The following is a 23,190-nucleotide window of genomic DNA, read 5'->3' as shown; positions in this document are numbered from 1 at the left end:
GTGGTTGAGAATCTGCCTGCCAATGCAGGGGACACGGGTTCGAGCCCTGGTCTGGGAAGATCCCACATGCCGCGGAGCAACTAGGCCCGTGAGCCACAACTACTGAGCGTGCGCGTCTGGAGCCTGTGCTCCGCAACAGGAGAGGCCGCGACAGTGAAAGGCCCACGCACCGCGATGAACAGCGGCCCCCGCTTGCCACAACTGGAGAAAGCCCTTGCGCAGAAACGAAGACCCAACACAGCCAAAAATAAATAAATTAATTAATTTAAAAAAAAAAAAAGTCCTTCCGTGACCCCCTTTGGCCCCCAAGACAACATTAAAACCTTAGCATGACTTGGGACGGAATCCAGTAATACGGCGACGTCTCTGCATTCACCTCGGACTCTAAAGACGGCTGGCAGTGATCCCCTGAGCGCTGCACTTTCTTCTGGCCTGGGGAGCATGCAGGGTAGGAATGCAGGGCAAGCCAGAAGTGCTGGGGAGTTACTGCTCCTGGCAGCAGCCCTGAGCCAGACCGGGTGGGGAGGAGGAGGAGCGATGCCCTGGCTTCGCCTGCTCTGCGCTGTGTCCCACAGTCCCCCATGGTCCTGAGCTCTGCTTGCCCGCAACGTGAGTGGCCCGATAATGGTCCATTCCTTTCCCTGTTCCATTTCTCCACTCCCCTACTAGTATTTCCTGGGGTCCTTTCTTAAATAAGCTGGTATTCACGTCCTCACCCCCTTGCCACTACTCCACCAAGGGGCTTCTCCTCTCCTGGAACAGGGGTCAGACCTCTGACCTCAAGAGCTCCTCCTGGGAGAACCCAAAACACAATAGGTGACCGTACAATTCATCAACACACTGGGCCACATTTTTAGAGTGAACGTGGGCATTGCTAACGATACACACTTGTCCTGGCACGAGGCAACTGGGCAAAGCAGGACATTTGGTCCTCCTTATAAAGCCTGTTTTGATCTGAACCCAGCTTACGGCTGCTGCATTTTCATCACCTGCTGCTTCTTACCCTAATTTCAACCCTTCTGAATGAAACTGGCTGAGGTTCCTGAAATTTCCCTCACAGCACATTGTGTTTGCAAAGATGGTCATAATACTGCCCAGCCCACGTGCTCCTTTTGCAGTGTGACCTTGTCACTGAGCCGAGCCTTCAAGAGGCAGAGCCTGCTTCCCCTTTCCTGGAATCTGGGCTGGAGCCCAGATCTGGCCAGTAGCAGCTAGTAAAGAGATTGTGTGTGAGCTCTGAGGCTGGGTCTTAGAGACCTCCAGCTTGCACCTTTGCTTTTTCAATGCTCCTTCAAAGAGACCAACTGCCATGAAGGGAGGGAGCCCAGGCAGCCATGAGGTAGAGCCCAGGGCGGGGGCAGGGTGGTGGGGTGGGAGCGGGGGTAGGCGGTTGGCTTGGAGGGGAGAACTGGGGTCCCCCCCACCGGCTGACAGCCCCAGTGAAACTCCTGGGACGCCATGTGACTGAGGCCACGGTGGACCATCCAGTCATTCTTATGCCCCAGCTGAGACCACGTGAAACAGAAGAGCCATCAACCCAGGCCACAGAATTGTGTGAAATAAAAAAGTATTGTTTAAGCCGCAGAGTGTTTGGTGGGTTGCTGAACAAAACAGAGAACTAAAACATCCCTCCTCTCCCTGCCCTCCGCTCCTCCCCATGCCTTTGCCCGGATAACTGTAACTTATCACTCCGAACTCAGTTTCTATGTCACTTTCCCTGGTGTGCCTTCCCTTATTTCCTAGACGGGGTTAAGTGCCCTTCCTTCTTGCTCCCAAAGAACCCAGTATTTCCACCTTCCATTTATCCTGCCACCTGTCCTTCCACTTCGAATTGCCTTTTCATCCTTTGCTGCTCTCTTCCAGTTAGAACCTAAGCCCCTTTAAGAAACTGTGCCTGTCTTGGACACCACTGGTGTTCCAATGACATATACAATGCCTGGCGCGTGACAAATGATGACTACATACTTGTTCAGTTATGACTTAATAAAAATAACTAATGTTTATTACACACATACTACGGGGCAGACCCCATGCTACCTGTTAAACGTGTTATTTTGTTGAATCCTGTAAAGCAGGGACCTTTACTATTCCTGTTTTATACACGAGGAAACAGAATGCACAAGATGTTAAGTAACTTGCCAAAGTCATACTGTTTGTAAGTGACAGAGTAAGAATGCAAACCCATGTGTGTGATTGCAAAGGCTGTTCTTAACTGCAATCCTTATGTAACAATCAGGATGGGCTAGGTTGTGCCACAGTAACAAATAGCCCTCTAGTCTTGGTAGCTTAAGAAAGCAAAGGGTTTGTTCTTTTTGATGCTATAGATTCGTCGTAAGTTGACAGGGTTCTCTGTACATTGTGGTCACCGAGGGATCCAGTTTGATGGAACAACCACTGTCTTGAGGTTTGCCGGTCACCCTATCAAAGGGACAGAAGGACCCCAGAGGGCCTTGCATCAGCAATTAAATGTTCTAGCCCAGAAACTGCACATGTCTTTTCTACTCGTCACTATTTTGGCTGGAAATACTCAGTGAGCAGTGTAATGTCTACCAGATTATACCACCTCACCTGTGAATGAACATAGTGGTATGTCATCTCCTGCTGTGTGAGGAGACTTTGCCAAAGTTCTGGAAAGTTTTGGAAAACCCTAGAATAAGGATTTCTTAACAACAGATCATAAGATTCACATTTTAGGTTATAATGGAAATCATACAGTGGCTACAAAAAGGTCTATCTTCTATCACAGTTGCTTTGATAGTTGTAGTTTGGAAAAAAGCTCTGGGACCAGTATGACTTACAAACTATATTAAATTCAAATGAATCAGCATTCACCTTTAATTTTACCACCCCAGACGTTGCCACTGACAAATAGCTCTGGTCAGTAAAGCAATGATTACTCTGCATTAGTTAGTATTCAACTTCTTTCCAAGTACGGCTTCTCAAACTCATACAGAGGAATTAATACCTTTTTCCTATAGAAAAGTTATTAATACCTTTAATTAATTATGTAATTAATTAAGGTAAGGTATTTCCTACAGGTCTACCTTATTATGATTTTGTATTACTATGCTGCACAGCCATAACACAAATAGTTATTTTGAAAAAAATAAAAAGAGGGCTCAGATTTTACTTTCTAAAAAGAAAATTAAAATGAATACTGCCATCCTGAAAACAGAGGCTATCTGTTTAACAACCCAGAATGTATAGTGACATGATGAGCAGCAGATATCGACATTCTTCTAAATTCATGTCTATAATACACCCATAATGGTGCATGACATCAAGGAACCCTAAATATAATTATCCTTTTAGTTCTCACATGGAACAGGAGAACCTTCTCAGCTTTAATATTGCATTTTCCACCTTTTTAAAAAATTTATTTAAAACATATGTCCTGATATAAAGTTATCAGTCATAATTCTAGTTATTATCCTAAAATGTTATATGTCACAGAAATATCCAAATTCCCTGCTAATTGCATTCTACTCAAATTTTTAACCATGCTATTTTAAGTTTTGTTCTCTATAGACAATCATTACTTTATGCTGATGTTTTTACAAAATGAAGATTTTCAAGAAGACTCATAAAAAGAACTTTTTTTTTTAAAAAATGTAAGTTTCTGATAGCCTTTAGGTAATACAACTGAATTGGGTAACAAATGACAAAACTCTAATGGAAAACCTGATTACTTCCTCCAGATCAACAGGAATTAATTACATGGGACTGAATGAACTGATGAGTATGGTTTATAACTTTATGACTTTTTGGAAAATATACTAGCTTTAATTTTCACTTTAAAAAAAAAAAATCATAATCTTACGGTTTCAAGGGTTTTTAGGCTATATGTAATCTGGTCTCACTCAATCCAGAAAACTCCTCAAAGTACAGGACAAATTTCCATTTAGCTTTTGTTAAATACTCTCAATCTTGGAAATCCACTACCTCAAAATAGTGGCCACTCATTTTTGAATAGCTTAGCTATTAGGAAGTTCTTTCTAATAGGAAACTGAAATTTTCCTCTCACTGGGCTACTCTGGTCCCACTGAGTAAACCTCTACAAAGCCTAACCCTTCTTTCATGGAGCAGTTGTCAAATACTGAAAACGGATTCTTTCACTTCTCTTAAATCATATCTTTTGATTGGTATAAATATCCTCAGGTCTCTTGATTTTTCCTTTAGGGGTCCTTTATCTATCTGGTCTTCTTAAAAGATTAATATACATCTTATAATGAGGTGCCTAGGATCAGCCATGACATCCCAGCTGAGGTCTGACTGTACTTCCTTGCTATGGACACAATTCTCTTATTAAGGTAGTTCAGTACTGTATTTATTTAAAAAATCAGTCACTACATAATGTTGGCTCATATCAAACTGTCCATAAAACCAACACCCTGAGTCTTTTTCCGTGATACCAGGAGTCTTCTATCTTCTACTTACGCGCTTTTTTTCTCTTTTGGTCTAAGTGCAGGAATTAAGTTTATCTCTTATTATATTCCATCTTATTATTTTTATCCTATCTTTCTAGCCTGTCAAGATGCTTTTGAAGTGCTTTTTATCATCCATCCCTCTTTTAATCCATCCCATTAAACCATCCCTCTCAGCTTTGTGTCATTTGCAAACTTAATAAACATTCTATTCGTGTCTTTATCCAAGGCGTTGATAGAAATGTTGGAAAAACGTGAGTAATACAGAAGACCTGCTTCAGGCTTCCAATTGACTTAAAGATTCTCTTGAAAGATTATTAAATCTGTTGCTGAAAATCAGACATATAAAGTCTATGACATCACTCAGCTAGTAAATGATGGACATAACTAGGTCTGGTGATATCTCTACTTTGTGAAGCTTCGCTCATTGCTAGGGATTGCTGACTTCCTTCTTGGCTTGGAGGATTCAGAAACGTGGCAACTCATTCCAAAATTCTGATGTTGGTTGACAGCGATCACCGTTTTATTTCTAGAATATATTTCCTCTGTTCCCTTTAGAAGTCACACTTGTCGTTGACTAGGTATCCTTCTTTCATTCTTTTCATGTGTCCTTTTTCAAGCAGTGCTCATCAAAGAGCTCCATGTGGAGTCCTGTTATTTAGATCCACCTCCTTTTCCTTCTTTTATGCGATCAGTTTCTGATTAGCAGCCGACTCAGCTAACCAACACCCTGTGGGCATGGATCGCTAGGGGGTGTGAAAACCTTACTGGTTTATACTAGATATCCTATTGAAGTTCAATCCGTCTTTCCAGGTGGATAGGTACAGAGCTGGTGAATGCGTATTGGTTGTTTCTCACTGAAGTGTATGCCAATTTCAGAGGGAAATTTTAAAGTGCTTCTCATCAGTCCTGCTCCTGCTCAATGACCAAGCTTTTAAGGAACGTTGGCCGGAGGAGGCGGCCGGTGATCAGCCTCGCCCGACACCCACGTGCCTTTTGTGGTCCTCACTGTGACTCCTTTGATTGTATTAACAGAATTTATCTTCAGAGTATCAGATCTCTTCCTTGATTCTTCATCTTTCCGAAAGACGCAGGTGTTATCAGGAAGCAATGCCTAGCTCTTGGTGTCACACATCTGTTTCAAATGCCACCTCTACCAATGACTAGGGGGGACATTAAGCCAGTGGTTCTCAGTTGGTGGTGACTCTGCCCTTGGGGAGAACAGTTGGCAACATCTAGAGACAGCTGTGATTGTCACAACTTGGGTTGCTACTTGTATCCAGCTGGTAGAGGGCGGGGGTGGGGCACTGCTAAACACCCTACAATGCACAAGTCAACCACCACAACAAAGGATTATGTATCTGACTCCAAACTGCAACAGTGCTGCTGTTGGGAAACCTGCTTTAAGAAAATAACCTTTCTGAGCCTTGGTTCCGTGTCCTGTACAATGAGGGTAACCGTGGTCCAGGGCAGTGTTGTGAGGATTACAGGCAGCACTGTACTTAGAACACACGCCATAATGACTGGCACAGAGCCAGCCTCAAAAAACAGTAATTATTTTCCTAATTATTACCAGGCATTACATTGGTTACTTCCTAAGATGTTATTAGCTTAATACTAAAAAGGTAGTTCATTTACTCCACAAATATTTTTTTGAGCACTTTCTATACGCTAGGCACTGATCTGGCTGCTGCAAATAGATTAGTTAAAAGGAAAAAAAGACAACACACTCCAACTTCAGGAAGCTAACAGCCTGCAAGTAGGCACTGTGTTCCCATTTTGTAACTGAGAGAACCCAGGCCCTGCGAGGTTCAAGTAATGTACCCAAGGGTTCAACACTGATAAGGGGCAGAGCCTGGATTCAAACACCACCAGCTGCTACAGACTGAGGTGTCTGTAATTTGTGTCTCCCCAAATTAATATGTTGAAATCTTAACCCCCAATGTGATGGCATCAGGGGATGGATCTGGGATTAGATCATGAGGGTGGAGCCCTCTCGAATGAGATTAGTGCCCCTCTAAGAAGAAACAGGAGAGAGCTTGCTTCTCTCTATGTCACGTGAGGATACAATGAGAAGACGGCTGTCTGCAAACTAGGAAGTGGGCCCTCACCAGACACCCAATCTGCTGGCACCTTGATCTCGAACTTCCCAGCCTTCAGAACTGTGAGAAATAAATGTCTGTTGCTTAAGCCACCTAGTCTGAGCTAAGACACCAGCTTTGCCTGATTCCAAAGCCTACATGCTTTCTACTCCATTGTTATCAGACACCTGCTTTTAGGAAAACCAGATTGCAAGGTGTGTGAGAACGGCAGATCTCACTTCTGTGCTAAATTTTATTTATTGTCTTAGCATCGTCATCCATACCCTCTCGTTCTGCACGATATGCTTTTTGTTTCTTGTCCCTTCTACTCTTTATTAATTTAACAAATATTTACTGAGCACTTGCTCCTCGTTAGGATACAGTGGAGCTAAGACACACTGCCTTCGTCTGCAGCGAGCTCCGGGGCTGGTGTGGATGAGAGTCCGTCTCAGCTAGAAGTCTCGTGTGGGACCTGCAGCATCACCTTAACTTACCCTCAGGTGCAAGAGGCCATGAGGCCACCTCCATGTCGGGACTGCGGATGTCCTTACAGGTATTTGCGTTTATCTATGTACCTCATCACATGCACAGTTAGCTTATTTGCACAGCAAAATTTTCCTTTGGTGAACAGAAAACTCTGGGTGTAACATTCATACATCTGAAGTTCATGTTATGCTTTTAGCTTGACACAGATTTCTAGCACAGTAAATACTTAGTTATTATAGAGGATTTGCCTTTACAATGTTATTTGTTCATGACCTCGAAGGTCCATGCCTCATTGCATATTGTAATTTTGCTGAAGTGCCAATTTAATCACCTGACGTGAAATGCCGATGAACAAGAGAGTGTTACTCAGCGTGAGGGAACCTGGCAATCACCCAACATTCCTGTCAAACTTGACTTTGTGAGTTTCACTAAAGAAACAAAGTCCATTGTTTCAAGTATGTTCATGGTGGATGTTACTTTAGGAATATCATAGTGCAGTGTCTTTAGGAACATCAGTGTCATAGTGTAGGGACTGTTTTGATGGAATCATTACAACCCTGAAGGAACACTTAAAATGTCCAATTATTCTTCACTGAACTGTGGAATGCATGTGGCGGCATTTGGGCGCTCACCAACGTCTCAGGGTCCATGCCTTATGGATGCCTAAGCCTCTTTTCCACTAACATACTGGCATACGTAATAAATTATAATGGCATCACTCGACTTTCAGCTGCATTCCTTCTGGACCTTGACCCTTAATGACAAGTTCTTTTGATCTGTTTAACCATGGACTCTCATCAGAGAGACGCAGCTTCAAAGCTCTACTTTACCACATACTAGTTGAGTAACTTGGGCATACTGACCATCCTCAGCTTTAGTTTCCTCCTCTGTAAAATAAGGATAATAATCATAGGTCTTGCTTAACGGGATTGTTGTGACATTAAGTTGTCACATTTACACACGTAAGACTTTTAGCACAATGCCTAAAACAGCAGGTGACCTGTGAGTCTGGGCCCTCTTTCCTTTTCCACTTCCACCCCACCGACTGAGCTATTGCCCCTCCTTCCCGCCTTTTTGTTGAGGATGTGGCCCTTTCCCGTGGGGTCTTAGCTACAACTCTGTTTGCTCCCTATCTTGCCTGGTGTCTTCCTGGTTCTAAGTCCTGGAATACTTTTTGCTCTTGGCCACTCTCTGACATGGGATGTAGGGCTTATCCCTCAACTGGTCAACCTCTGCTACCCAAATCTCCTTCTTCTGCCTTTCTCTTTCACTCCTGAGTCAGCCATCACAGAGGTTACAGCACAGTAGTCAGGAACAGAGACCCCGGTATCTGACTGCCTGGGCCCAAGTTTTGATTCCACCACTTAAATTGGTGGCCTTGGGTATGTTATTTAACCTCTTGGTGCCTCAGTTTTCTCATTTGTAAAATGGAGATGATCATATTGACTATCTCATGGAATTGCTAGGAAGAGTAAATGAGTTCATGTATCTGAAGTGCTTAAAATGGAGCTTGGCCCATAGAAAGTCCTATATAAGTGTGTATTATTGTTATTTATTATTATAGGTTGGGTCCCCTGTTCTCTTCATTATCTGCTAGCTCCTCCCACCCCCATCTTTTAAAATGAGTGCTTTTAACGATTAATAACATTCTGATCACAAATTCACCTCCTCCTTGGCCGGCACATTACCCACCATCTGACTATTTCCACTCTGGTTTCACAATATACGTCCTCTTAGAAAAAAAATTCATTGGCTTTACATTAATCATTTTAAAATGCTTAGCCAATCACAACTCTATTTAATCTAGATAGCACTGACATGTAGTAAAGAGAAGGGCCAGGGTGGCTCTTAAATGAACAGATTCCAGATCAAGAAGCCAGGAGCAGATACTCGGCTTCATATGTGTTTCAGTCTGTCACACACCACGTAACATGGGTTTCATCACCATCATTGACTTAGACGCCTCCACCACCAATCACAATGTATTTCAAAGGCGAGTTAGTAGCTTTAGAAAATTGTGTGAGCAATTAACCCCAAATTCTTACCTATAACTTTTCCTAGAAAGAGCGACTTGGGAGAATTGAACAGAGTGTCAGATGAACTTGGCAGATGGTAGCTCACAGAAGGGTAATGATCCAGCTGCAGGAAGAAACAGAGAGACGCTTTTAGAAGAACGTCACCACCCCGCACCGGACTCAGATCTCCCGGGGGGGATGACATCATTCTTTGAACCTCAGTTTCTGGATCTTATTTCATCACTGCTGACTCTGAAATACCAGCCTGAGAAAATGGGAAGTCCATCCCTTCCTTTGCTGGGGTTATTGGAAAACAAATCGAGCTTGGTAAGTGAAGAGCCTTTATGAATTTTTCTTCAGCTTACGTACATCTTCTGTGGATAATCTACCTGCTGGATTAAGACCCTTGCTCATTTTAATAGAGTGAAACCTGCTTGATCCAATCCCTGGTATTGACCTCTGAGATAGAAAATGCTACATTTATAGCGATGGATTTTCTTTAGGATCGTCTTACTGTACTGTTTTCTTCACCGTTTGGGTCTATCAACTTGCACACAAATACTGATCTTCAGCATATATATATGTTCAAATATGAATATGAATATATTAATATATATGGATATGTAATTCAAATGCTGAGATTCAGGTTCATAGTTTTCTTGCTTATCAAAACGAGGGTGACTTCTCCTTCCTGCCACAGGGCAGGGACATCAGAGCCTGGAGGGGACAGAGACACCTTTGCTCTGGCAGAGCTGTCCTGTCAGAGTGGAGCTGAGTTGGCAGCAGAGGGAGGAAACAATGAAGCAGGTGGGACTAGCTTACAGGTAATGCCTGTTGCAGCAATGCACATTTCTGATTACACTTCCCACGTAAAAGTGCAAGTGTTGGTGTCCCAGAATCACAGGGCTTCTCTTGTCCTTTGTGTCCCTAAGTGGCTTTTCTTGCTTTAGCTGAATTTTTACAACCCATTCTGGTTGTGTTTCCCCAACGGTGAGCTCCTAAAACTTTCTGTGCTTCTGTGTACCCTCATGTGAAAAGCCTCTTCTGTAACCTTTCGCTTTTCTGAAGTGAGTTTAATACCTGCTCAGGTGAGCATAAGGCAAGGTGTGGGTCAGAAGGAAACACTGCATCCCTATCTGGCAGGGCCTTCCCGTGGGAACTGCGCAAGGAAGCTACTTGCTGAAGGCAGCAGCACAGACTCCAGAAACTAGATCCACTCCCGGGTCTCGGCTCCTGACGGGCCAAGATGGGCAAAGCTGCAGGAAGGAGGCCTGCTTCCGGGAAGGAGAGGGTGGCTGGAAGTGCGCGGGGAGGGAGCTAAACTCACTTGTCAAGAGGAGAATGAGTCACTTTGAGGAATGATGGCTAATTATTAATGACCGCCTACACCGGAATTTTGAGACTGCTTACTAGAAACCTCGAGGTTATTGTTACTCAAGGTTAAGAGTCAAAGAATCATCACGTCTCAGGAATTTTGGGAGTTCTGACCTGCAGAACGGGTACTGTAAGTTTTTTTGTGCATGGGTGAGTATCTGGTAGCACTGCGATGAAAGTCCAAAATACATGATTAAAGCAATCAGCGGCATGTTCGACTATAATTTTGAAAAGCTTTCTACAATTTCAAGTGCATCATTAACAAAACACTTATTCTGGCCAGAGAGTCTTAAACATTTTACTACTTTATTGTATTTTGTCTCGAGCAAAGGCAACTCTTTCTGCTGCTAAATATTAACTAGCTGCTTTGGCGCCATCTGGTGGCACACATGCATAGCTGCTGCGGTCCCTCCATCCACTTCTACTGCCTGTTGTCAAAAGGCTTCCTGAAAGTGTCGGTATATCAATAATTAGTAAGCTACCCTACTATGCTTCAGTGATGATCTCCCCCTAAATACTTCTCATTTAATCTATTTTGTTAAATAACTTAAAAATGGATGCAAAGAATATATGTTCATTTTAGAGAAAATAATAGATTTGCAGACAAAAATTTAATGTTAATTTTATGTCTATTCTTCTGATTTTTTACAAAAATTGGATGGAACCCAACACACATATTGTTTTGCATTTGCATTTACTTTTCATTGCTTAACAATGTAATAGGAGACTCTTTCTGTGTCAATACACATACAACTAAATCATCCCTTGCAATGAACGATGGGTATTCCATTTTATGGATATATGGTACCCAATTTTTAAAAAATATCAAATTTCTCTGCTTAGACTTTTAGATTTCTTGTATCTTTGGGCCCAGGACAGTGCTGAACACATAGCAGCTCCTCAATAAAAATGTGCTGACATTCGATCCTGCAACTCTTCAAGCAGTGGACACACGTGAAATCAGTGCTCAGAGGTGGCCTGATTCACACAACAGAATTACCCTCCTTTACTTGAACTGTTTCTAGGGACCCAGACCAGACAGAGTTGGCTTTTGGGCACATTTTATATTATCTTTACTGAGCTCATGTAAAATAAAATTCCTAGTTTGTCTCCATAGCTTACTTTCAGCTCTTCCCCTTCCTTCATATATGCAGTTGGTGACTTGAACCAAAAGCTAAAATTTACATTTATTTATAATAAATTTATTTCTTTTGTTTTGAAGCATAATAACAGCCTACTCAAAAGTTTTTGAATCTTGATTCTGTCATCAGTGATTCTGCCTGGTTTTGATTTATCTATAAATATCACAAACATGCCAAGTCTTCATTCATTAACAAAGTCATTAATGAAAAAATGTTGGACAGGAATCTAAGTGGGCAATGATCTATAATTCTAATACAAATTACTTGTTCAGCTAGGAAAATCTTTTGGAACAACTGACACAGAAAATATGACAAGTGCTGAAGATACACAGGAAGGCTTTAACGTCCACAAAGATCAAACTCTCGTGTCTGTGGTAATTCTGTAATAAAAGAGGAAAGCAGGAGGAGAGCTACGAGGAAACAAGAGTCTGGCTGACTTTTTCCTTCTCTCTCTTTCACACTCCCTCCTGCCTTGTGCTGAGGAGGAGGGAGGCAGGTGGGGTTGCGGGAACAGGAGTAGGTGAAGTGGAGGGCACGGCAGGAAAGGCAAGAGCAGCTCGGGGGCCTTGAAGACGTGGCTCCGTGAAGGATCCCGGACTTCCTGGGGTGCCGGCGGAACCAGCCCTGCCAGCACCTGAGCATCAGCTCCGCGATACTAATTTCGGATGTCTGGCCTCCAGAACCATAAGATAATAAATCGGCATTACCCTAAATTTGTGGTAAGTTGTTACAGCAGCAGTAGAAAACTAATACAGGAAATTAAAAATAAAGAGCCGTGCCACCAAAACCATGACTGAACATCACCTTCTCCCAGCTCGGTTCTCAAGTAATAGCTCTAGTCCTGCTCCACTCTTCCTGCCTCCCGGACGAAGCCTGCAAAGCTGCCCGATTCCAGAACTGCCCCCGCTTTCTAGAGCACCCAATCCTGCCTTCTGGAATCCTCCCAACACAAGCCCCATCCTCTTCCCGTCTCTCGCCCAGTGATATCCCCATCGTGACCCCTGGTATGTGACTCTCTTTGTGCCAGTAATCCATTCATTGCCTCCTGGCTCCAGTTCACCCTTCAATATCTGCTCTATGATAAACACGAATTCCTTTAATCTCCTTTAAAATGAGCAGGATGTTAAACTTTCTCAGCCCTGGAGGGAAGAAGGGGCTTCTGGAAATTTCCAGTGCTGGCTTGGGGGCGGGGAGGTAGTGGAGGTTCGGCCTAGGGTGTGAGGTCTGCCCAAGCCACAGGCCCTGAGCAGGACACCTCCGTGAGCCTATGGCCTGGTGACCCTGCATCTCCCCTGGAAACCAGAGCCCCTGTGCAGCCCTGCGTGCTCGGAAGCCCCCTGCCCCCAGCTCCCCAGCCCCCCCCCCCCACACACGCTGGGTCCCTGCTTCCCCACCTGCACTCCAGACAGTGGCCTTGTGTTGGCCCAGCAACCCCAGACCAGTTCCAGCCCCGCCAAACCAGAACTTCTTTGCTCTCTGTGGCGGGGCACGGCTTTTCCCACGATGTCTGGAGCCCCCATGATGGTCCTTCTATGGGTCTCCTCCCTCAGCCCTGGATGCTTCTAGCAAACTCTACAGGGCTTTCCTTACATCTTGGAGGTTTCCTTTATTGTAGTTAATTCTTGTATCAGGAGCCTAGTGAGTTCTAAGCAGTTTCTATCGAATCCTGTTCTTAATGGTCATTTCATTCTTTTAATGGTTATACCCTTCCCCCTTCCTTCCTGTCTCAGAAGCAATGCCTTCCCAAGGCTCTTCCTCTGCTTCTGTACATTTTAGACTCTTTCCATTTGATTTCCTAGAAGCCAGTGCTCAAATGAGAATTTCTTCAGTCAGGGGTGTCAAAAAATCAAAGAAGTTGTGTAGCAAGTCCAGGCTGCAGTGCAAGCTTCCTGTCACTTAGACCTTAAGCACAGTGTATCCCATGGTATCCTGCATGTCTCTGAATATCTAGTTAATCACTTTTAAAAGTGTGAAGATGGGAGGGACCTTCAAGATGGCGGAGGAGGAAGATGTGGAGATCACCTTCCTCCCCACAGATACATCAGAAATACATCTACATGTGGAACAACTCCTACAGAACACCTACTGAACGCTGGCAGAAGACCTTAGACTTCCCAAAAGGCAAGAAACTCCCCACGTACCTGGGCAGGGCAAAAGAAAAAAGAAAAAACAGAGACAAAAGAATAGGGATGGGACCTGCACTTCTGGGAGGGAGCTGTGAAGGAGGAAAGGTGTCCACACACTAGGAAGCCCCTTCACTGGCAGAGACGGGGGGTGGGCCGGGGGGAAGCTTCGGAGCCACGGAGGAGAGCGCAGCCACAGGGGTGCCGAGGGCAAAGCAGAGAGATTCCTGCACAGAGGATGGGTGCCGACCAGCACTCACCAGCCCGAGAGGCTTGTCTGCTCACCAGCCGGGGCGGGCGGGGCTGGGAGCTGAGGCTCGGGCTCCGGAGGTCAGACCCCAGGTAGAGGACTGGGGTTGGCGGCGTGAACACAGCCTGAAGGGGGCAAGCTCACCACAGCTAGCCGGGAGGGAGTCCGGGAAAAGGTCTGGAGCTGCCGAAGAGGCAAGAGACCATTGTTTCGGGGTGCGCAGGGAGAGGGGATTCAGAGCGCCGCCTAAATGAGTTCCAGAGACAGGCACGAGCCACGGCGATCAGCGCGGACCCCAGAGACGGGCGTGAGACGCTAAGGCTGCTGCTGCCGCCACCAAGAAGCCTGTGTGTGAGCACAGGTCACTATCCACACTGCCCCTCCCGGGAGCTGGTGCAGCCCGCCACGGCCAGGGTCCCCTGATCCAGGGACAACTTCCCCGGGAGAACGCACGGCGCGCCTCAGGCTGCTGCAACGTCACGCCGGCCTCTGCCGCCACAGGCTCGCCCCGCCTCCTCTGTACCCCTCCCTCCCCGCGGCCTGAGTGAGCCAGAGCCCCCGAGGCAGCTGCTCCTTTAACCCCGTCCTGTCTGAGCGAAGAACAGACGCCCTCAGGCGATCTACACACAGAGGTGGGTCCAAATCCAAAGCTGAACCCTGGGAGCTGGTGAACAAAGAAGAGAAAGGGAAATCTCTCCCAGCAGCCTCAGGAGCAGCGGATTAAATCTCCACAATCAACTTGATGTACCCTGCATCTGTGGAACACCTGAACAGACAACGAATCAACCCAAAATTGAGGCGGTGGACTTTGGTAGCAACTGTAGACTTGGGGTTTGCTTTCTGCATCTAATTTGTTTCTGGTTTTATGTTTATCTTAGTTTAGTATTTACAGTTTATTATCATTGGTAGATTTGTTTATTGATTTGGTTCCTCTCTTCATTTTTTTAACATATATATATATATATATTTTTTCCTTTTTCTCTTTTTCTGAGTATGTATGTGTATGCTTCTTTGTGTGATTTTGTCTGTATGGCTTTGCTTTTACCATTTGTCCTAGGGTTCTGTCTGTCCTTTTTTTTTTTTTTTTGGTATAGTTTTAAGTGCTTGTTATCATTGGTGGATTTGTTTTTTGGTTTGGTTGCTCTTTTCTTTCTTTTTTAAATTACTTTTTAATTTTTTACTTTAAATAACTTAAAAAATTTCCTATTTTAATAACTTTAATTAATTAATTAATTAATTAATTCTTTCTTTCTTTTTTTTTTCCTCCCTTTTCTTCTGAGCCGTGTGGCTGACAGGGTCTTGGTGCTCCGCCCGGGTGTCAGGGCTAAGCCTCTGAGGTGGGAGAGCCGAGTACAGGACATTGGTCGACCAGACACCTCCCAGCTCCATGTAATATCAAATGGCGAAAGCTCTCCCAGAGATCTCCATCTCAACGCTAAGACTCAGCTCCACTCAATGACCAGCAAGTTCCAGTGCTGAACACCCCATGCCAAACAACTAGCAAGACAGAAACACAACCCCACCCATTAGCAGAGAGGCTGCCTAAAATCGTAAGGTCACAGACACTCCAAAACACCACCGGACGCAGTCCTGCCCACCAGAAAGACAAGATCCAGCCTCATCCACCAGAACACAGGCACCAGTCCCCTCCACCAGGAAGCCTACACAACCCACTGAACCAACCTTACTCACTGGGGGCAGACACCAAAAACAATGGGAACTATGAACCTGCAGCCTGCAAAAAGGAGACCCCAAACACAGTAAGTTAAGCAAAATGAGAAGACAGAGAAACACACAGCAGATGAAGGAGCAAGGTAAAAACCCACCAGACCAAACAAATGAAGAGGAAATAGGCAGTCTACCTGAAAAAGAATTCAGAGTAATGATAGTAAAGATGATCCAAAATCTTGGAAATAGAATGGAGAAAATACAGGAAACGTTTAACAAGGACATAGAAGAACTAAAGAGCAAATAAACAAGGATGAACAACACAATAAATGAAATTAAAAATTCTCTAGAAGGAATCAATAGCAGACTAAGAGAGGCAGAAGAACGGATAAGTGACCTGGAAGATAAAATAGTGGAAATAACTACCGCAGAGCAGAATAAAGAAAAAGAATGAAAAGAATTGAGGACAGTCCCAGAGATCTCTGGGACAATATTAAATGCACCAACATTCGAATTATAGGGGTCCCAGAAGAAGAAGAGAAAAAGAAAGGGACTGGGAAAATCTTTGAAGAGATTATAGTAGAAAACTTCCCTAATATGGGAAAGGGAATAGTCAATCAAGTCCAGGAAGCACAGAGAGTCCCATACAGGATAAATCCAAGGAGAAACGCTCCAAGACACATATTAATCAAACTATCAAAAATTAAATACAAAGAAAAAATATTAAAAGCAGCAAGGGAAAAGCAACAAATAACATACAAGGGAATCCCCATAAGGTTTTCAGCTGATCTTTCAGCAGAAATGCTACAAACCAGAAGGGATTGGCAGGACATATTTAAAGTGATGAAAGGGAAAAACCTACAACCAAAATTACTCTACTCAGCAAGGATCTCATTCAGATTTGACGGAGAAATTAAAACCTTAAAAGACAAGCAAAAGCTAAGAGAATTCAGCACCACCAAACCAGCTTTACAGCAAATGCTAAAGGAACTTCTCTAGGCAGGAAACACAAGAGAAGGAAAAGACCTACAATAACAAACAGAAAACAATTAAGAAAATGGTAATAGGAACATACATATCAATAATTACCTTAAATGTAAATGGATTAAATGCTCCAACCAAAACACATAGACTGGCTGATGGATACAAAAACAAGACCCATATATATATGTATGCTGTCTACAAGAGACCCACTACAGACCTAGGGACATGTACAGACTGAAAGTGAGGGGATGGAAAAAGATATTCCATGCAAATGGAAGTCAAAAGAAAGCTGGAGTAGCAATTCTCATATCAGACAAAATAGACTTTAAAATAAAGACTATTACAAGAGACAAAGAAGGACACTACATAATGATCAAGGGATCAATCCAAGAAGAAGATATAACAATTATAAATATTTATGCACCCATATAGGAGCACCTCAATACATAAGGCAAATGCTAACAGCCATAAAAGGGGAAATCAACATAACACAATAATAGTAGGGGACTTTAACACCCCACTTTCACCAATGGACAGATCATCCAAAATGAAAATAAATAAGGAAACACAAGCTTTAAATGACACATTAAACAAGATGGACTTAATTGATATTTATAGGACGTTCCATCCAAAAACAACAGAATACACTTCTTCTCAAGTGCTCATGAAACATTCTCCAGGATGGATCATATCTTGGGTCACAAATCAAGCCTTGGTAAATTTAAGAAAATTGAAATCGTATCGAGTACCTTTTCCAACCACAACGTTACAAGACTAGATATCAATTACAGGAAAAAAACTGTAAAAAATACAAACACAAGGAGGCTAAACAATAGACTACTAAATAACCAAGAGATCACTGAAGAAATCAAAGAGGAAATCAAAAAATACCTAGAAACAAATGACAATGAAAACACGATGACCCAAAATCTATGGGATGCAGCAAAAGCAGTTCTAAGAGGGAAGTTTATAGCAATACACTCCTACCTCAAGAAACAAGAAACATCTCAAATAAACAACCTAACCTTACTCTTAAAGCAATTAGAGAAAGAAGAAAAAAAAAAAGCCCCAAAGTTAGCAGAAGGAAAGAAATCATAAAGATCAGATGAAAAAGAAATGAAAAAGAAATGAAGGAAACGATAGCAAAGATCAATAAAACTAAAAGCTGGTTATTTGAGAAAATAAAGAAAACTGTTAAACCATTAACCAGACTCATCAAGAAAAAAAGGGAGAAGGCGCAAACCAACAGAATTAGAAATGAAAAAGGAGAGGTAACAACTGACACTGCAGAAATATAAAGGATCATGAGAGATTGCTACAAGCAACTCTATGCCAATAAAATGGACAACCTGGAAGAAATGGACAGATTCTTAGAAATGCACAAACTGCCGAGACTGAACCAGGAAGAAACAGAATATATGAACAGACCAATCACAAGCACTGAAATTGAAACTGTGATTAAAAATCTTCCAACAAACAAAAGCCCAGGACCAGATGGCTTCACAGGAGAATTCTATCAAACATTTAGAGAAGAGCTAACACCTATCCTTCTCAAACTCTTCCAAAATATAGCAGAGGGAGAGACACTCCCAAACTCATTCTATGAGGCCACCATTACCCTGATACCAAAACCAGACAGGGATGTCACAAAAAAAGAAAACTACAGGCCAATATCACTGATGAACATAGATGCAAAAATCCTCCACAAAATACAAGCAAACAGAATCCAACAGCACATTAAAAGGATCATACACCATGATCAAGTGGGGTTTAACCCCATGAATGCAAGGATTCTTCAATACATGCAAATCAATCAATGTGATAAACCATATTAACAAACTGAAGGAGAAAAACTATATGATCATCTCAATAGATGCAGAAAAAGCTTTTGACAAAATTCAACACCCATTTATGATAAAAACCCTCCAGAAAGTAGGCATAGAGGGAACTTACCTCAACATAATAAAGGCAATATATGACAAACCCACAGCCAACATCATTCCAATGGTGAAAAACTGAAACCACTTTCACCAAGATCTGGAACAAGACAAGGTTGCCCACTCTCACCACTATTATTCAACATAGTTTTGGAAGTTTTAGCCACAGCAATCAGAGAAGAAAAAGAAATAAAAGGAATCCAAATTGCAAAAGAAGTAAAACTGTCACTTTTTGCAGATGACATGGTAGTATACATAGAGAATCCTAAAGATGCTACCAGAAAACTACTAGAGCTAATCAATGAATTTGGTAAAGTAGCAGGATACAAAATTAACGCACAGAAATCTCTTGCATTCCTATACACTAATGATGAAAAATCTGAAAGAGAAATTAAGGAAACACTCCCATTTACCACTGCAACAAAAAGAATAAAATACCTAGAAATAAACCTACCTAAGGAGACAAAAGGCCTGTATGCAGAAAACTATAAGACACTGATGAAAGAAATTAAAGATGATACAAACAGATGGAGAGGTAGACCATGTTCTTGGATTGGAAGAATCAACATTGTGAAAATGACTATACTTCCCAAAGCAATATACAGATTCAGTGCAATCCCTATCAAACTACCACTGGCATTTTTCACAGAACTAGAATAAAAAATTTCACAATTTGTATGGAAACACAAAAGACCCCAAATAGCCAAAGCAATCTTGAGAAAGAAAAACAGAGCTGGAGGATTCAGGCTCCCTGACTTCAGACTATACTACAAAGCTACAGAAATCAAGACAGTATGGTACTGGCACAAAAACAGAAATACAGATCAATGGAACAGGATAGAAAGCCCAGAGATAAACCCACGCACATATGGTCACCTTATTTTTGATAAAGGAGGCAAGAATATACAATGGAGAAAAGACAGCCTCTTCAATAAGTGGTGCTGGGAAAACTGGACAGCTACATGTAAAAGAATGAAATTAGAACACTCCCTAACACCATACACAGAAATAAACTCAAAATGGATTGAAGACCTAAATGTAAGGCCAGACACTATTAAACTCTTAGAGGAAAACACAGGCAGAACACTCTATGACATAAATCACAGCAAGATCCTTTTTGACCCACCTCCTACAGAAATGGAAATAAAAACAAAAATAAACAAATGGGACCTAATGAAACTTAAAATCTTTTGCACAGCAAAGGAAACCATAAACGAGATGAAAAGACAACGCTCAGAACGGGAGAAAATATTTGCAAATGAAGCAACTGACAAAGGATTAACCTCCAAAATTTACAAGCAGCTCATGCAGCTCAATATCAAAAAAACAAACAACCCAGTCCAAAAATGGGCAGAAGACCTAAATAGACATTTCTCCAAAGAAGATATACAGATTGCCAACAAACACATGAAAGGATGCTCAACATCACTAATCATTAGAGAAATGCAAATCAAAACTACAATGAGGTATCACCTCACACCAGTCAGAATGGCCATCATCAAAAAATCTACAAACAGTAAATGCTGGAGAGGGTGTGGAGAAAAGGGAACCCTCTTGCACTGTTGGTAGGAATGTAAATTGATACAGCCACTATGGAGAAGAGTATGGAGGTTCCTTAAAAAACTAAAAATAGAACTACCATATGACCCAGCAATCCCACTACTGGGCATATACCCTGAGAAAACCGTAATTCAAAAAGAGTCATGTACCACAATGTTCAGTGCAGCTCTATTTACAGTAGCAAGGATGTAGAAGAAACCTAATTGTCCATCGACAGATGAATGGATAAAGAAGATGTGGCACATATATACAATGGAATATTACGCAGCCACGAAAAGAAACGCAATTGAGTTATTTGTAGTGAATTGGATGGACCTAGAGACTGTCATACAGAGTGAAGTAAGTCAGAAAGATAAAAACAAATACCGTATGCTAACACATATATATGGAATCTAAAAAAAAAATAAATGGTTCTGAAGAACCTAGGGGCAAGACAGGAATAAAGACGCAGACATAGAGAATGGATTTGAGGAGACAGAGAGGGGGAACAGTAAGCTGGGACGAAGTGAGAGAGTGGCCTAGGGGCAAGAACCTAGGGGCAAGACAGGAATAAAGACGCAGACATAGAGAATGGATTTGAGGAGACAGAGAGGGGGAACAGTAAGCTGGGACAAAGTGAGAGAGTGGCACGGACATATATACACTACCAAATGTAAAACAGATAGCTAGTGGGAAGCAGCCACATAGCACAAGGAAGTCAGTTTGGTGCTTTGTGTCCACCTAGAGGGGTGGGATAGGGAGGGTGGGAGGGAGACGCAAGAGGGAAGAGATATGGGGATATATGTATATGTATAACTGATTCACTTTGTTATAAAGCAGAAACTAACACACCATTGTAAAGCAATTATGCTCCAATAAAGATGTTAAAAAAACAATTCTTATATTAAAACCCTATGTTTAACCTACTATGTGATTTCTGTCTCCTGTTTGGACCCAGGCATCTACACCAGGAAAAGGAGGACGCACGTATTGAGCCACCACTGTGTGCAAGGCTTTGTGCCAGGCTTTTCACATCTTAAGTCATTTAATAGGTATTGCATAGTGTCCTTTGCTTTGACATTACAAAAAGCATCCAAACTCAGAAAAGGAGTATGTGGCAGAATTGACATTCCAACCCAGCTACACCCAGCCACAAAGACAATGTTAGGCTGAAAGGGACAGTCTCCTGAGCCAGCCCCACTGGTTCAACCAGGGGAGAGATCAGCTGTGTTTTAAGTATTTACATTTAAAGGAGAAAATGCATTAAATCAGATTAGGCAAGTACAGCTCAATCTGCAAAGCCTCAGGACGCGTCACATTATACTGTTTCACGTATATTACCAGGTGGCTGCCATGCCACTCTTCCAACGAACCCTGGTGCATCTGTCATGGTCAAGTGCAATAATTTCAAGGTAATTTCTTTGGGGTCCACATGAGCTATTTTGCTGTACATTTAGCGGGTGGTCATTTCACCGGCAGTTAAGCGGCAATAAGAGATTGTGTAATAGAGCCTCATTAAAATTAAAGACTGTGACACCATGTGCCCCAGGACACCTTAAGGGGACACTCATTTGTTCGACATTTACCATCATTCTGACTCAGGCTGGGCCTCGCATCTCACACGCTGAGTTCAGAGCTTTAATGTCGTTCCGGTATTATTTTGTGATTTCAGTTCATTTCCATTTTAAGCCACAGTTTGTCTTGGCAGAGTTTGAAGGGATTTCCTCAGCCTTTTTAGGTTTTGGGGATGAAATGGAGGAGGCGGGGAAGGAGGAGGGAAGAAAGACTGAGGCAGTGTGGTCACTTCTCACCATCCGAGGGCCCAGCCCCATGTCTGGAGACGAAGGGTCATGATACACTGCCCCGAGGACACATTTCTGGGGCTCTGGACAAGGGCCCGGGATTTCTTGCCTCTTCTCCTAATCCCTAATTCTGGGTAATACTTGGAATCAGCTTAGCAATATTGAATTCAGAACAAACCATCTTGATGGATGTTTTGCTCCAAGTTTAAACACGGGTAGAGGCCAGTACGAACAGAGAAGAGGGATGAGAAACAACTATCAGCTAGTCTCACTGTTACCTGTCTCAATCCATCCCTTCTAGCCGGAAACCCCGATGGACTTTACAGGAGAGAGAGTTTAAGAGCAGAGGCTGTATCTTTCTCTCCCACCTTATTCTCCATCCCATTTGCAGGTCTGCAGATGGGGGTCCCGCAAGCTCCAGACCATTCACAACTGAGAACGGGAAAGAGCAAGACTGACCCCAGCATCAAGGGGAAACCCATGTAAATGTTTTCCACCCCTTCCTGATTGTTCTCCTTCATGGAGAGGACACAGGAGAAACACAGACGCGAGCGGGAGACTGAAAAGTAGAGTTCGTGTGGGCCTGCCACCCGTTACAGGGTCCCCTGCCTCGACAGTGACTCTGCGAGGACAAGGGCCCGCCCCATCCACCTCTCGCTCTCCCAGACACAGGGCCCGAGGCGCACACGCTTGCGAAAACTTGAGCTGTGGGCTAGGCAGGCAGAGGAAAGACACCGGGCATCGGGGCCCAAGGGATGGCACCTCACCTCTGCACTTCTGGCTCTTTCTTTTTCCGCGAGATTATCTAGTAAATCTCCTGGTCCATTTATTACCCACATGAAATGGGTCTGTATCATCTTAGATGCTCACTTCACATTTATTGAATGAGCCATGTTGGTGTTGGGAGGTGTGTGTGTGTGTGTGTGTGTGTGTGTGTATTTAGGATACGGAAAACCAAGGTTCTACTTCCACTGGAACTTCTGCTCTTAGAGGAGAAGAGCTCTAGGGACGATCCAACTGACTGAAGCCCGCAGAGAATGTTATGGCCGTCGGGCTTGGGTGAGCCAGCCTGACTCCATCCTGGAAGACTCCATCCTGGAAGGACACTGACTGATGGCTAGTCTGGGATCTGAATCTTTATGCTCTGGGACACCCTGCTTCTCTGGGAGCTGTGAGCTCATCATAACACATTCCTGGGACCACAAGGCTGGGAAGCACAAGTGCATCACTGTGGAGGCCAGCACACCAGCCTCTTCCCGCCTGTACCGCCAGGACACAGGATTATCCCTCCAATTCCAAGGGCAACCAAGGATGCCGATGGCAGGGGGCCATCGGGGAGGTCACGGTGACATCTACCTTATTTTG

At 43.3% G+C, this 23,190-nt stretch overlaps 1 protein-coding gene across 3 annotated transcripts in view; it reads right to left on the bottom strand.

The window, feature by feature from the left end:
• The window catches only part of CNTNAP2 (contactin associated protein 2), a 2,064,732-nt gene that overhangs the window by 121,499 nt on the left and 1,920,043 nt on the right, over positions 1-23,190 (bottom strand). For all 3 annotated transcript variants that reach the window (XM_082473843.1, XM_082473842.1, XM_082473844.1), the window contains one exon: positions 9,037-9,130. In XM_082473843.1, the coding sequence (XP_082329969.1) occupies positions 9,037-9,130 (94 nt within the window). The remainder of the gene's footprint in view (positions 1-9,036; positions 9,131-23,190) is intronic.

The sequence above is a fragment of the Balaenoptera physalus genome, assembly GCF_965194825.1.
Source record: "Balaenoptera physalus genome assembly, chromosome: 8".
Classification (NCBI taxonomy): domain Eukaryota; kingdom Metazoa; phylum Chordata; class Mammalia; order Artiodactyla; family Balaenopteridae; genus Balaenoptera; species Balaenoptera physalus.
The sequence above is the reverse complement of the archived record's forward strand: the minus strand, read 5'-3'. Positions and strand labels throughout refer to the sequence as shown.